The following is a 17,500-nucleotide window of genomic DNA, read 5'->3' on the forward strand; positions in this document are numbered from 1 at the left end:
TTTTATTGTAAGTCATGGTATGTGAAAATGACTTCATTATAGTCAAAATAGAAGTTATGGACTATAATAATATTTGAAATTGGATAGATTTATATTAATGTACAATGATTTGATAAAAGCCAAATTAATGTTAACTCATTATTATAAACTCGATTTGTAAAGTAAGATTTACACATTACTTATAGGAAAATGATATTTTAACACTAATTTTTTGACATTATTTTGACACTACACACGTGTCAAAATGTGGTTGGACGATTTTAAATTAAAAAAAAACTTTGGTTTTTCTCTTCCAAATATGTCCTTACCTCAACATTTTTTAATTTGAAATCGTCCAATCACATTTTGACACGATAGTGTCAAAAATTAGTGTTAAAATATCATTTTCCTTACTTATATATTATAATTTGACCTTAAATCTAGTCGACGTGAAACTTTTAACAATAGATTTCACATATCTTAAAAAACAACTTGTCTGCAACCAACAACAACCAACTATCAATCTATCTCACCAGCCACCATATCTTGTTGTAAATATCCCTTCCAACAATATTAGTTAAGGAAATCACCAAAAAGTTCTCCCAACTCCTTTTAGCCATCGTTTATCTGCTTTACATATTACCTTTTAATTAAGCCAATATTACACTCAATCACTTCTCATACAATAATTCCTTTACAATAATTTACTCTCAATCACTTTCTAAACAACCTAGTTTAATATCTTACTTTAAATCATGCCATCATGTTGTGACGATCGATTATAAATCTTTTTTAAACATGATATCATGGCTTTGAACGAATATACAAAAGAAATTTTTTATATTCCTAAGAATATGTTTTAAATTTTAAAATAATTAAGAGAAGATATAATGTAGGTAAGATAGAATAAGAACGTAACTTTGTTTAGACTCGAGATTTTTATTTTTTACAACGTAAAGTGAGAAAATTTAAAATGCATAAAATATATACTTTTTATAAAATTTAGTAGAATGTTTTGGCCATGCATGATTAGTGTAGAGGTACGTTTTGGCTGGAACATAAACCATAACACGACTCACGAGGCTTAGCCACAACTTTTGCTTACAATGAAGTTACATCCACTTTAAAAATTGTCTTCAAAATATCTCCAAACCATTCAATATATATTGTGATGAAAAAGACCTCTGTAATGAAAGCAAGTACTAGGTTCAATTGATCTCTTTTTTTTTGTGTGGTTGTCACTAAATATGAACGTTATATATATATATATATATATATATATATATATATATATATATATATATATATATATATATATATATATATATATATATATATATTAATTAATTATGACTCAAAAGTGTTTACATTAAAATTCAAAGCTCAAAAATCATAAAAATAATAAAATATAAATCACATATGTAAATTTTTTGTCTAATGAGATTGGTTTGTCTAACAAACACAAAGTAAAATTAAAAAAAAATATATTTAATTTCCTAAATTATTTTTCGATTGTACTCATGATCTTTTTATATTCTTTAAATGATCTCTTTCAAATAGCATTATAAGATTCAAGGAGACTGTTTTGATTTTAGATCTTGTCACAGATCTTTTAAATAACAAACGTTTTTCTTCAAGTTCTTCTTATTTATGTTTTAGGAAATAATCCTCTATCTAATAGAACTATTATAAATATAAGTAAAGATTGATCGTATGATCTCGTAAAAGTACATTTTGAGGTAGGAGAAAAAAAAGGAATAAATGAAGTAAGTTGGACCTATGATCATCATGAGTCATACATCACGTTTTTTGTTGAGTTCTGATACGTTGACATGCTTATGTGACAAATACATTCAAATGGCAAGGAATTTGTGAAGCTTTTCTTCCAAAATTAACCTTTTGCTTTTAATAAATATTGGAAAAGATGAGACTCACCGTGTTATTTGAGTGTAAAAGAAAAAAAGCCGTGTCAAAGTATCATTTCACTTCTTTGTTTGAAGGTAATAATGTAGGTAGACAATTAAATAAAATTTCCATGTGAGACTTAATTCTAGTTCTTAACCATAGAATTTTGTTTTGATTAGCATATAATAAGATGAGCCCAAATGTTATTTCCGTTGTTAATCCAATTTTTATCATTTTTAAAGGATGAGATAAATATCACGTATCTGTCCTAATTATTGTTCTCTAATATTTCAAATTGCAATGGATGTTTTACTCAAAGCAATTTTCTTAGCATGTAACATGTGAGTTATATATACTCCATGGGAAAAATAAAATTAGGCTCTGACAACAATAAATTTTGAGAATGCAAGTTCTGATTGTTTTCTTATCGTTCATCTTGTATTTTTCTTTTCAACTGAATATTTGTCATCATTTAAAATATTATTTATTATTATACTAATAAGCTTTTTAATCCGTGAACAAGAATATTTCATATGGGTTATATATTAAAATTTAGAAAATGTAGAAAGTATGATTTTGTAAGATATGAAGAACTGAAATGATATATTTTGGGATAAGTAGGAACTAACCCTAATATCGAAATCCCATAGAATGTCATGTTGGAAGTGACCTTTAACACATGAATGGGGTTTGGGATGATGATGATGATGATGATAATGAGAGAGAGGACAAAGAGACATAGTGTCAGAAGGGTTTTGCATGAATACGATCTTGTACAAAGCTCTTACAAGCGAGAAGGAGGAGCTTCTTGGTGGCCCTGCTCATCGCAAGAACTATACCGCAACAAAAGGAGGCAAGCTATCGTGGCTTTGACAATGAGCTTGAAGAAGAATGAGATTGGTCACCACCTACAAAATTAATAATACATAATATTATACTTTTATTTTTATATATATACTATTTCTTTGAAGAATATCTATATTTCAAATATCATACTAAATATTAATGATAGTACGATAGATTTAAAAAACAATAAATCTAGACTGATAATATGATAATTTAAAAACAACCAATGTTACTAAAATATATAAATCTCATAAAATAAGATTCGAATTCATTTATATATGTTATAATTTGATTTTACTCTAATAAAGGTAGGATCTCCTACACAATAAACATATATTTTCATATAGGACAATAAATAAATTATAGCTTTAACACAATAGTTTCAACTTCTTTGTTTGATTTCCATCAATGGTTACGGTTGACGTGATTAAATACTGTGGTTGATTTTTAAGAATGATCGCGTATATTTTATTTTAATAATACATGTGAAAATTAATAAAATTAATCATTAGCAGAGTTAAAGCAAAATTTTCAAGAATTTTTTAATATTATTGAAAATTTATATCAACTAAAAATAAAAGTTAATTTACGGTATAGAAATGGAAACCTTATATTATAAATTGATTTGGTAGAACTATTTTGTTTTTGAGTGGTGAAAAGTATTATTATGAGAAAATAAGTTTTAATTGTTTTTTTTGACAATTATATAGATTCTGCTATCTATCTCAATTATTTTGGGGGGAAATTATTGGTGGGGTGCTAGTTGTAGGTAGTACGATACGTATCCCTACTTTGTGCTTCTTCACATTTGTAGTTTCGACAACTGCATGTTGTCTTTCCTTTATTCCTTTTCCTAAACCATTTTTTCTAATTAATCAAATATATAACAGGATAATGATACTTAGACAACATTTTTTTTAATTAATCAAATATATAACAGGATAATGATACTTAGACAACATTTTTTTGCCTAAACATCATCTATGTGTCATTGTGTGATTGGTCCATGGTGATGTTTATGATTATTATTATTGATTGTGAAGTAATTTTGGATTAATCACACAATAACACATAAATGATGTTCAAATATTGTCAAAAAAATATTGTCTAAGTATCATTATCCATATAGGATATACGAAGGTCATGTAGTCAAACTTTTATATTTTCTAAAAAAATTTACCTTTCTCCACTTTCATTTATTTATAATTATTCAACTAATATTAACATTTATAGGTTTGAATTCTCACTTTACATTTGTTAATTAAAACTAAGAAACACATACGACAATACTCTCTAAATATGTATTTGATTGGTAGAAATTAATTGTCAAATGTGAATTATTATTATTGAATGTCAATTTTCTATTTTAATTTTTTAATATAATAAATATATGTAACCGGCAACCATTTAAATAGGTACTATGAAAAAAAGAGGGGTCCGGACTAGTGTCCTTCTTTTTGTCATAATCATACTAATTTATAATTGTTTTATAAAGTTATCATTTCGTATTGCGACACATGTTTTGCATTCACAATTTTGTTATGGAATATTTATTTTTACAATATTTTCAATTAGGAAATGATCGTAGTATCAATATGTTATCTATCATGTTTAGAATTATCTAGTTTAGAATAACCTACTCTATTATCCGTTTAACTACTTGTCAAATATTCATGAAAAAATATTTATGTTTTTATTTTTGAGAATATTCAAATTATATCATTGATAATGATTAACAAATAGGAAATATCCACCTATCAACTAAGAGGTAATTAAAATACCCATATTTATTATCCGTATATATGTAAGAATTAAGTTAATAATATATTAGCTAATAATTTACATGAAGTGTTAAGTATACTTAATATATTAGCTAAATCATGGTAAATTGTCCAATCAATTCCCCATCAATTGACAATTCTCTCATTTTCTACTTTACATGAATAATATACGCAACATTTCTAGCTGGATGTTGCGGCATCACCGTTTATTGTAATTATATGTTTCGTGTAATTAAATATATTTCTAATTACCTACTCTATTTTTTCTTACGTCCAACGTACTCTCATTTAATTTAAGCAAAATCTTCAACACTGATAGATCATGTGAATAGACAATAAAAATATTCGTAATTTTACACATTTTTTCATTACTATAGTTACCCCTCCTATATATCCTTTTTTTTACTGTATATGAAACCTGAAAATATAAATAATTTGTTCCAAATTCTTAAAAAAAAAAATGAACGAGAAATAAAAACATTTAAAGATGAGTGAGTGGACTATGAGAAATGAGAAATTCTAAAATGGTATATATTAACTATTGTTATTAGATTTATCATGTGAATTAAAACGTAATTATAATAAAGGCCTGTAATTTAATGCACTGTAATACTAACATGAGTTCAGTAACATTAGTGTGTTATTCGAGTCAATATATTCGAGATCTAAATATTCTGGGAATTGGAAGATTTGAATCCGATAACTAATTATAGAAGAGATATGGTATCAAGTTTTTAACTAATGGTATTATCGACCTAAAAATAATTAATTTAATTATGTTCAACTTTTGGTAATATAGAAATTTTATTATTTCACTTGACAATGGTGAATTAGGTGAATTGATGCAGTTAAAAATGTTTTGTTATTTTAACTTATTTTGCGTATTTTTTATCACAGTATAATGAAGGTCAAGGTGAATTAATTTGACTTTTTTTTTTTATTTATAATCATACAATTAGAATGTATATTTATTTGACCAAACATTGTATAACATTATTATAAATATAGTAATTGAAAATTAAAATATCAATATATATATATATATATATATATATATATATATATACTTTGATAAACAAACAAATTAAACTATTCAAATATTATTAAACAATACAAAAATATCAATTTGTTGATTTATATAATTAGAAATAATAAATAATTATGATAATAAAATTATAAAACAAGGTAAAAAAGTACCAAATATTTGTTGTTGATGGATTATAAGTTAATCCATTGAACTCAACTCAAACTTGTTTAATTTGTAAGTTAAGCAAGTCAATTTGAATTTGACCTACAATTAAAGAAAAAGAAACAAATTCTTTTCAACTTAACCATTCTTAAACTTATGATTGTTTAAATATAATTTATTTTTAACCTATAATTTTAATATTTGAAGTTGGAAGAGTTACTCACAATTTATTCCATTTTAAGTTTCTTCAATTACATCTTTTCGTATTATATATAGGATAATGATACTTAGACAACATTTTTTTAACAACATTTAAACATCATCTACGTGTCATTCTGTGATTGGTCCATAACAATGTTTATGATTATTATTATGGATTGTGAAGTAATTTTGAACCAATTACAAAATGACACGTAAATAATATTCAAATATTATAAAAAAAATATCGTGTAAGTATCATTATCCATATATATACTTGAACCTGAATGACAGAATGAATGAATTATGCAAAAAGTTGTGTGTGTAGAGGGTGTCTTTTATCGAGCAGCTGGCGCGCATAATTTGGTAATTATTTGTTTAGAATAATGAATGATGTTGAATGAAAGAATATGAAGTTGTGCAAAGGTGATGCAGGCGTGTCTTGCACACACACAACGCAGGCATAAACTTTTAAGCCGCTACAAGTTATAACTAAATTTAGAAAACCCCCTAAGTTCTTCTAACCATATTTGTGAGTGTTAACTCTTCTCTCAAACACAAACTCACATCATAATTTTCAACACTTTATTTTCTATTTAAACTTTACAACATCCTCTTTTTGGAACAAACAATCTGTTGCTCCAATTTTGTTCCTCACTCCTACTTTCTCAAAAAGGAATGTTTAGTATATAGTGTGAAACTAAACCAATGAATATAATTATACTATTGAATTTATAGAGCAATACTATTTCTATAGTGATTTTAAATAAAGAAAATACACATGATAAACTTGATAGAATGAAAAAAAAAAGAGTAAAAATGTTGAACACATTTTAATACTTTTTAATTTATAATATGCACAACTATATATATTAAAATTTTCAAAATCACATAAAAATACCCGATAAACTTGTTAATATGTTTGATTTTACATGAAGGACTTAATTAATCTATACATGATTGCGAGATGAATTAACTTTAAATAATTTTTGTTTAGTCCTAAAAAATTATCATAAATTTGTTTAGAAGAAAATCATTAAATAACAACCAGTTTTAAAGAAAAAAATAATTAGTCACTATATTGTTAAGTTAGATACTATTTTATAACAAAAAATTATTAATATTAAAAATAGGTTTTATTATGAATAAAAGATTATTATTACTTTTTAAATTAGAATTTAAATTGATCTCTACTAAGATTTTAGCTAATTAGTATTATTGATGCTAAATTAGTCTCTAATTTTGAATTAAATATATTAATTTAAACATTAATATTAACTAAAACTTTAGTAACTAATATTAGAAATTAATTTATAAATTTTAAATATAATAACTAATTACTTTTACCTCTAAAATAATTGTTATTTAATGATTTTATTTTTTAATTTTTGTCTACTAACTTTTTTTATAATAGAAATTACACATAGATTAAATCATTACTAAAATCCAATTTTAATGCAATCAAATTTATTGAAAGATGTATTATGTTTTATTTTAATTAATTTATTATTAATTTTTATTTGTATTTTAAATTTAATTATATATATATTTTTTACTATATAGTAACTTTCTAAATTTGTTCAAAAATGTTTTTTAAATTAATATTTCGCTTTTTATATTTTTCATAAATTATTAATAATTTAGTCTCACTCAGAAATAAGTATTTTCACTGACTTCTTATTCTACATAAAGGAACAAAACATTGATTAAGTAATTAAGATCTGTTAAAAAAAAATGTCCTAATAAGAATTATAGTGACCAAATATTTATAGATAGAAATAGACAGGGAATTGAAAGAGCTAGCTTATGAATATTTAACGACATGATCATTGTGAATGATGTCAGCCAATGTTGGTGACAAATGCACATGTTCACTCTGTTTAGTTTTGGATCTGAATATGATTAGGGTTTTATTTTACGAAGGAAACGAATAAAAAATGATTCTAATTATGGTGACAAATTCCACGTGGAGAGTTTGACGGAGATGAATGTGTACAAGAACACGTCTAATCAGTACACTACACCGCCATAGATAAGCAGAAACAAAAATGGACAAAAGTTATTTTCCACCACTTCCTATTTCCATACTCTTTTCCACCTCATGCTTAATTACATTAAAAATCTTAATTAATTTTCTTAATCCCACCTGTTCCATCATTATTTTATATTATTTTAAGAAAAAGAACATACCTTATTTTCTTTATATTCGAAACAATCCAAAAGTAACAAATACAATAAGACAGAGAGAAAGTTAAAGAGTTAAGTTTTGAAAAAGTTTCCTTGAAAACTAGAAAGACAATAATTATCTTTAAAAACCCTGCTTAGCTAGGTATCTATCACTCTTGAACTCTTTGAAGTAAAATGAATTGTTTCATTCCACACATAACAACCTTAATTATAGATGGTTTTTTTAATGTTTTTTGTTTTGCTAATGTTAGATTGAATTATGAATAGTTTATTGGTTTGGAACACATCCCTAAACATTCATTCCAAATTTCTAAGCATTCATAGCTCGCCCCCCTCGTCCGCTACAGAAAGCCAGTATGGTTAGAGATGGGTCACTCCCACCCACTCATTCTCTCAATCATAACACACACCCACTCTCTCATCGCACGTGTCACTCACACGCGCACACTTCCCATAATCCATCTTTTCTTCCTCTAACCCCACCCCACTTCCCCGACCATACCACACTACTTCCTCTCTCTCTTCTTAAATAACACAACAATAATAAGTAAATAAATTATTTATTTATTTTTTATTTCTTTATTTATTTTCTCTTCCTTCCGCGTCTTCTGTAAATCGTTGATGATCATGTTCACTTTTCTTTCAGCCAAGTGATTCTCTCCCCCGTGATCTGCCTATAAATCCACCAAGCACTCACTCAAAGGACACAGTCACATATAGATTAAAAATGTCAATGGAAATGATGGCAACGGAACGTGTTTGTTATGTTCACTGCAACTTCTGCAACACCATTCTAGCGGTACAGAACTCTCTTTCTCTTTCTCTTTCTCTTTCTCTCTCTATATCTATCTACCTATCTATCTCTCTCTTTGCTTATTTCTTTCCATACTCTTCTGAGCTTTCTCTTGCGCCACGCCCTTCACCAGCTAATTTGGCAACTCTGGTTTTCTCTAATTTCTTTAATCGATCGAGATTCTGAGATGATACAAGAGCCAGGAATAAAGAAAAAGCGCTTCTGGGTACCCCTCAAAAAGCGAAATTCAGTGCAGACCTAATCAGAATGCATGTCTCTGTGTGTGTGTATATATATATATATATATATCCACATATATACATATTACATAAATGGATGAAAACTTAACTGTTGGAAAGCATGCAACAGAAATACCCCAATTTATACATAAGGTTAACTTAATTATCGGGAAAACACTCCAATCTATCACTTAAGTGAATAAATTCTGTAAATGGTGTGGTTTTTTGTACCGAGGATTCCACTAGTATGTAATATTTTATGAGAAAGTGTAACTGGGTTTTGCTCCCTAACCTCTACCTTGATATGAGTGGTGCTAGTTTGGTCAGCGGCAAGAGATATATATGTATATATATTTATATTATATATGCAGCCAAAGTAATAGCAGAAAGTTATGAAATTAAATAATTGAAACCCCTACCCGTACCTAACAACAGAATTGTGAGAAATAAAGGAATTGTGGAAGAAATTTTGAGATGCTTATTATTAAAAATGCGTACACAGGCACAGCCTTGAGATCTATATACTAGGGTTATTCACAGGTATTAGGGTTCCCCTCTTTTGTTCAACTTTGAAATAAATAATAATTTGAAGAATAAACAGCAACAAGTATATGAGTATATGATTTCATTTGGTATATGGTATTTTTTATTCTTTGTTGGTCTGTGTACTTGTGTGCTAAATTAACACGGCTCAGAAAATTAAATCTGAACACAACAAATCCATGTGATGGTACGCAGTGCAGTTTCTCTCTCCTCAGTCTTTGATTTGATCCCTTAATTGCCTTTCTGTGGCGATGAGGGTGAAGCATCATATCGTCTTTTATGATATCGTATATATCATCAAGTTTTTTCACGGTTTCAGCCTTGTTGCTTCCCTTAAGTACAGAGGCAGTGTCCTCTCTTTCTTTCTACAAGAACTTGTAGGGATTCTGATAAATTCATATTTCACCACCAGAACAAGCTATATCACATCATATCATATGCCCCCTTTCTCCTTTTCTTGAGTATTTCTTGTTACTTTCTTTTCTTTCTCTCCTTTCATCATAGCATGTTGAAATTATAATTACCCCTTTTGAGAAAGCATTCTCTTGAGATCTTATACCATGGCCTAAAGGGCTAATCTGCTTCATCATGATACATCACTCTCCTCTGGTGGCAAGCACTAGTGGTTAACGGTGGTGTAACCCTTCAAGGCCTTGATGGATTCCGTTCCAGTCAAGTCGTTTTCACCCTCTCTCTTTCTTCCACACTATGTGCAACAATTTCTATCTTTTATCATCTTGCCTTGTAGTGTCAGCAAAAAGTGATGCGCACCCACAACAAGGGGACATTGTGAGAGATTGAGAGTACTGAATTTTAAATCGCCCCATGTCAGGTTCAGAGCGTTGCTGCTATTATATGGATGTATTCAATGTGCCACACCACACCACACTCTCCCCAGCTGGACACTGCACACACACCCTTAAAAGTATACCTCTCTCAGAATGAATGAGAAAAAATTACTGCATTCGCTTCCCTCTCTAGTTTATTTATCTTCTTCCTATAACCTCTTTCTTCTGGCAGCTATGCATTTTGTCTTTTTCTCTGTTCATTTTTCATTGCAGTGCTGCATGGTGTGCTTTGGAAGCACTTTTCTTGGGAATGTGAAAGCTTCACTTATCCTATACATGTATAAACGCTAACCTCTTTTGACAATGTCAAGACCCGTATATGTATGTATACACACATATCTATATATATAATACACACACACACACTTAAGTGTGTCCATTGGTGATCAAAATTGTACAGCTTTAAGTTGCTGGTTTTCATTCGTTAATGCATGTTTTACTGTATGCATACAAGTGAAGAGGATGTTCTTAGACTCACTTTTCTACTTTATAGTGTGTTTATATTTGTAACTAATGACAATATTTGTTATGTATTTGAAAATGGGGTATTGCAGGTTAGTGTTCCATACAACAGTTTGCTAACCATAGTGACGGTTAGATGTGGACATTGTGCTAATTTGCTATCAGTTAACATGGGAGCGTCCCTTCAACCATTTCCTCCTCAAGACCCTCAGGTGTGTGTGTGTATATATATATATATATATATATATATATATACATATATATTTCAGACTGTTTCGGTCAATTCCCTCTTTCTGACGCCATGGGCAAACCATAAATGAGATAATATAATTTCTTTATACTCAAAGAAAATAAAAAGAAGAAAAAAGCCTGCAGGTCTTTGAATGAATAACTGTGTGATCCTTTATTAATTCTTCTGTGTAATCTGTTGCTAATGAAGTCACAGAAACAGCACATAAGCTTTGAAGAACCAAGCAGCAAGGAACTGGGATCCTCGTCTTCAAAATGTAACAAAATAGCACCCTTTGAGGCAGTAGAGCATGAACCACCAAGGATTCCTCCCATTCGTCGTGAGTATATACATTCTCACATTTCATGATTAATTTCCCTCCTTTTGGTATCTGCTTTTGGACCTATCCTAATTCGCCTAAATCTGAATGAACAAAAAGGCAACACGTATAACTAACCAGCTAACCTGGTGAGGAACTTTTTAATATCAGTGACAAGTTTTAATTAAGGATGAAAAAGACTCAAACTACTCTCTCCATAGCAGCAGAAGCTAATTTAATACAAGCAGCAGCAGAGCAGAACAACCTTATCATTGAGGGCCACTAGTCATAAAAACAAGTTTTTCCAGTTTTTCAGAGAGTCGGCGTCCATATGAGTAACCAGTTTTTATGTGCCCAATTGGGGCATCTTGTTTTCTCCATCAATTTTAATGGCCCCCTCTAAGATGGTGACCTTACATAACAAAAAATTGACCCATCCTTAATTCATTGCTGTCATGCCATGCCCTAGAACAAGAACAATGACTTGTGTATTTTATATCACACACATATACACATTTGTATGCAATTATCCACGTGTAATTCATTTTACAGTCACAGATTCCTTTCACCATTATATAATAACAGCTCATCATGGTAATTATATTGATACTTGCAAGAAAAAAGTAGTAAGAGGTAGCAGTACTTAAGTTATATAGTGGTCGATTTTCTCGCTCGGTGAACTGTACAAAGCAATGACGACAAAAACTGTTTCAGTAATAAGAAAGAAAACCCAATGGACTCTTGGATAAACAACGGAAATTTCAATGCTATTTGAATGCTAGAGCATATAATTGAATGGTCCTCCACAACCCAGTTCCACAGCTTCAGTCTGTCTAGGGAATTTGGCCTTTCCTGTGAAAAATTCCATATCTCAACCAGCTTTTCTGTTGGTGAATCTGTGATGTAAATTTTTTGGGTTACAGATCTAGTACAAATTTATGATTCATTCTACTAATTTTTCTCTTACATATATGATTGTTCAACAGCTACAGAGAAGAGACATCGTGTGCCTTCTGCTTATAATCGATTCATTAAGTAAGTAGTCTTCGACCCTTTGTTCTTTTAAAATCAACCTCCTTGCTTCTCCATATTTACTGTTATATTATGTAGGATTTGATTAAGGGCTGCAATTATCATCATCAAATTTATTAGAGATAATTATACGGATGACTTTTACTTTTTTTTTCAGATTATAAAAATAAAAGTGATGACATGATAATAAATTAAATTTTTTAAGAATCAATAAATTATTATATTGGGTAATTTGTCATTGATTAATAACATTTATCATTACATTATTTATTCTAAAAATTAGTATATTTAAAGATAACAGTAAAGGGTGTAATTACTAAAGAAAGAAGCAAGCATTATTAATTTCAAGCGAAATGATTAATATTTTATTTTGTATTCAAAGAATAAAGATGATCGAACAGTCCAAGTAAATATAGTTTCTTAATTCTAAAGTATAGTAGAGATGATTCCATTGAGTAAAAACAAATAGCAAGTCTTTTCAAGTGTCTGATTTTGCAGGGAGGAAATCCAAAGGATTAAGGCTAGTAATCCAGATATCAGCCACAGGGAGGCTTTCAGCTCCGCAGCCAAAAACGTGAGTTTAGCCTTAATTACTACATTAATCAATATATATCATTCTGTGATCCATACAACAGCATGCTGCACTTTTCTACATTTTTCATGTTTTTTGGAGCCACTTCTGTCAGTTTACAGACACTCTTGTCTCTTCTATAAACTTCTTCCTCAAGGTCACAATCCGATATTCCTACAGTTATTTCAAACATATTTCAAAGTAATCATCTAGCTTGAGGGTATATGTGGGAAATCACATTCATTAATTGGTTTAGAACCCCGGGAACATGCTATTTTATGTTATAGCCGCAAAAAAAAAATTAAAATTGTTGATTTCAGAATATATATTTATTTATTTATTGGTCATATACAACATGAGATTATCCAATATTGCAAAGACAAAGTTTACAAAAAAGCTGATGCATTAGAAAAGGGAAGTGAATCAACATTTTTGTGTAAGGAATATGTTTAAGCATTTGATTGGGCAACTATGTTCATTATGATAAAACCATATCAAATCTCCCTTTTAAAATGCCTACAAGCAGTCAAATTAGGTCAAGTTTGATAGGCCATAGCCACTTTCACGTGATCACTTTCTTAACCCTAACACATGCTGTAACCAGTGTCACTTGTCTAGTTCGTCTACATGTGATTCCATCACTCTCCAATGTTGTACTACACTGTGCTGCTTTGAACTCTCTTATTTTTCCTATGTACCATTGCATGTTTTTCACCGCATTTTATTTTGGAAGCCACACACAGCCCGAGTTGATTGAAAAACCAGACCTGATCGATCACCCTTCTTCAAAATGACCATGCCTGTTCAAAATTATGCATGTTAAATTGTACAAGAACAGCACAAGCATCACAGACATTAGAATTTACAGAAAAAAACTCACTTTTTCCATCACATGTCAATGAAAGATATATACAGAAAAAATAACTAATAAAATGGATCTGAAAGTTTTGTAAAGTGAGTTAGTATAATAACATGGTCATGCTAGCCATTTTAAAGACTAACGAGTGAAAATCTGTTCAAAATTTTGAAGTTAACTTTGGAGTTTATTAGTTATATGACCTGCCAGTTGCTGCAAGAATCTTGACTATATATGGCATAAACAGCAGTTCATTGTTATATATAAATATACATGTTTGTGTGAGGCCATGAAATTTGTCTTTATGAAGAGTGCTTGATGTTTAAATGTGTATGCAGTGGGCACATTTCCCTCACATTCACTTTGGGTTAAAGCTGGATGGTAACAGTCAAGGAAAGTTGGAGCAGGGAGAAGGAGGTGAAAAGACCAATGGATTCTACTGATATAAATGGAAGCCTGTGAGTATGAGCTTGTTTTTTTCATGCTTGACCTAAATCAGTGAAAATGAGGTTGATCAAATTTCCCAATCGTACAACTGGATGGGAGACTCCTGCAAATTAACCTCACCCTCTCTCACCAATGTTTAATAGTACATGTATTGCCCTTTTCTATATATATATATATATCGTTGTTATGAAATGATTGCCATTCTTGTGATTGCATTTATTGTGTTGAATTTGAGCCCTTAAGTAAACAACACGTTCCTCTATATATCATAATGATGATGATGCTTCTTCACTCATCATAATCTGAAGTGTTTGAGTGTGTTTTAAATCTCTTTGCTTTCACATTAATTTCGAACACGTAAAGAGAAAAGATTGTTACATTTATGTACTGTTTATCTAAATGATTTATTCTTTTTATGACAACCCCTAAGCACACCAATAATATTTCACCCTCTCATAGGACCACATGAACACACCTTTTTCATCTCTGAGAAGTTTACCGTTTGACCATTTTTGGGTATATAGTGCTTCCTCCCGAGGAACTCTTTTTTACCCACCTTGCATCGTAGTTCCTTCAGTAAATTAAAGAGTGTAATATTGCATTTCTTGCTCTTTAATGGGTTCCTTTTTTCTTCTTCATTCTTTCTATTTTTCTTCCTGGACCATTTTTTCAGTTAATGGAGTACAGCCCTATTAAAAGAGCAACATGTAGTGCAGGTTCTGCATGCATGATCACCTCTGCCACACTCGCAGAACTCAGTTTGTTTTTAAGCTTCTAAGTAAAAGGGAATTCTGTGGAAAACAGTGAGGGAAATACTCTATCTCCTCATAAATTCAAACCACTCTCCAAGTTAAATAAACTATAATAAAACAAAAATATAAACCAACCTAGGAAAATAGGTGGCAAAAGAACAACTCCCATAATTAATCATGAAATATCACTATATTCTACAGATAGTTGTGTTTTAATCCTTCAGAATCATATTCTGTCATTTAAAAGATTGTAATATATACTCTTTAGCATCAGTATAACATTTTCTTTATATATCAACATGCCCATCAGTTCTAAGCAAGAATATCAGATAAATCTTCCTCAAGTATACAAAATCCTAAAATTTTAGTGACAAAATGATGATTTGTTTAATAATTAAAATTGTCCTGTCAGATATAATGATAAACTTTTCATGTTTTGAAGAGTTGAATCAGTAAATAAATGTATACGAACCCAGTTAGTTGGAGTTCATTGATGAACATCTGTTGCCTTTATGTATTTCCGTATTACCATAATTAGTTTCATTTTCATCTTCTACTTTTATATTATATAGAAAGAAGGAGACTTAAATTTTGATGCTATATCATTAATGTAAAAGTATCATCATCTTACATATGATTTCAAAATAACTATTACAAAAAGAAATAAATAATCATATCCTTTATGTACGTGTATATATATTTTGTGAATCTTATTTAACTATGATTACCTTTTATTCTCTCAAATACACTTTTTATGCATATATACTTAAAATTAATGACCTGGAAGCTTTCATTATAAGAATATATATATATATGTACTGTTTGATATTAATTATAACTATACTTTTGTATTAAAATCATTTATATATATAACCCAAACAAAAACTGCTTATAAATACTGAATATTAAAAATGAAACATTAATGTTGTAAGTATTTTCCTCTATTTTAGGGTGAGTTGCAGAAAACAAAAGATTTTAATTATACATCTGTAAACAGTTCTGTGTTTTCATAAAGCTTTGTTTAAATTAATGAAAAATACAATTATGCAACTTGTTAACAAACTTTTGTCATTTTATTTAAACAGTTTGATTTTTCAGGATCGGTTGTTTGCAAAAGACTTCGTCAACTAATAAAATTTACTTAAAATATAACTTTTAAATTGTAATTATGATTGTTATAAAAAGTAGAGAACTGATCATTCAATTCCAAACAACAATGTACTGTAAACCACTTCAATTTTACCATAATTACCTTAAAAATCATATAAACAATATTTTCTTAATCAATTTGGAAACTACAATTTCTGTACATCACTCATATACACTTATTAAACTCTCATAAGAAAAAATAATTAATTATAGGCCACCTCTTACATTCATTTTGCAGAACTATATATATGCCTATTAAAATCTTCCTTTACATTTTCATCTTATTAAGAATCTGACAAGCACCAGTTGGTTATACAAAATTCTACTTTTTATCAAACAATATTGATAAAATAAAGATGTGAGATTTAATGAGTAAAAACATGTATAAGTTGCAGGGTTAAAGAGAAAAAGAAAGGTGATGGTGGAGCTCAGTTTACCATTAAGAATTAAAAAAGAAACTGTCAGTGATAGAAATATATAGTGTTATATATAGAGAGTGATAATTAAGAATGTAATTATGAAGTAGATTATGCAGTAAAGAAAGTAATAAGAAGGGTGTGATATAATTAATTAATGTGCAAAGTGTGAAAAGGCGCGTGAGAGTGGTGGAAGCAGAAGATTGGATGGTAGCTGCAGAAAGAGTATGTTTTGTATTGTTGTTGGGAGTGTTTTCCATTATGAAAAACGACTATTGGTGCAGTCATGGTGACGTGACGTATAATGTTAGACACAGTAGAAGGGGTGGCTATATATGGTTATGAGATGCATGGTCCTTTGAAATGCTACTATTCAAGAATCATAATGTTTGATAGTTGATTGAAGGATGAAGGCACACGTGAGAGAGAGAGAGGAAGTATTAGGTATAGTTTTAGGGTTTTGATAGGTTAAAGATGGTTTAAGAAATGGAAGATTAGAAGAATGGTGGTGTTTGTTTGGTGGGAAGAGGTCAAATGTAGAGAATCTGAGAGGTCAAATCAAGGAGGTTGGTGGGGTTAATTGGAGGGTGTTGTCTGATAGATGGATGGATGGATGTATCACTTCACTTTATCTTTCTCTGCACAAAACAATAAATGGATGTCTCTCACCCAAACCTATTCAGACTGTCATGTCACTTACATACACCTTTCATCTTCCCACTAATAACCCTAACCCTAATTAATCCTCTTTTACATCTC

The 17,500-nt window shown here is 29.5% G+C and overlaps 1 protein-coding gene across 5 annotated transcripts; it reads left to right on the forward strand.

The window, feature by feature from the left end:
* Positions 1 to 8,652: 8,652 nt before the first annotated feature.
* Positions 8,653 to 14,846, forward strand: LOC106775796 (putative axial regulator YABBY 2). Of its 5 annotated transcripts, none has more exons than XM_022778554.1 (8): positions 8,801 to 8,884; positions 9,012 to 10,585; positions 10,722 to 10,786; positions 11,063 to 11,182; positions 11,410 to 11,539; positions 12,505 to 12,553; positions 13,049 to 13,124; positions 14,316 to 14,846. In XM_022778554.1, the coding sequence occupies exons 2-8, from the start codon at positions 10,486 to 10,488 to the stop codon at positions 14,418 to 14,420; spliced, it is 645 nt and encodes a 214-aa protein (XP_022634275.1). In that variant the 5' UTR covers positions 8,801 to 8,884; positions 9,012 to 10,485; the 3' UTR covers positions 14,421 to 14,846. The 5 variants fall into 5 exon arrangements, with proteins under 5 accessions (XP_014518490.1, XP_014518483.1, XP_022634275.1 ...); XM_022778555.1 differs by having other exon boundaries at positions 11,416 to 11,539; XM_014663004.2 differs by lacking the exons at positions 9,012 to 10,585; positions 10,722 to 10,786 and having other exon boundaries at positions 8,653 to 8,884; positions 11,416 to 11,539.
* Positions 14,847 to 17,500: the final 2,654 nt, after the last annotated feature.

Source organism: Vigna radiata, chromosome 2 (assembly GCF_000741045.1).
Source record: "Vigna radiata var. radiata cultivar VC1973A chromosome 2, Vradiata_ver6, whole genome shotgun sequence".
NCBI lineage: Eukaryota > Viridiplantae > Streptophyta > Magnoliopsida > Fabales > Fabaceae > Vigna > Vigna radiata.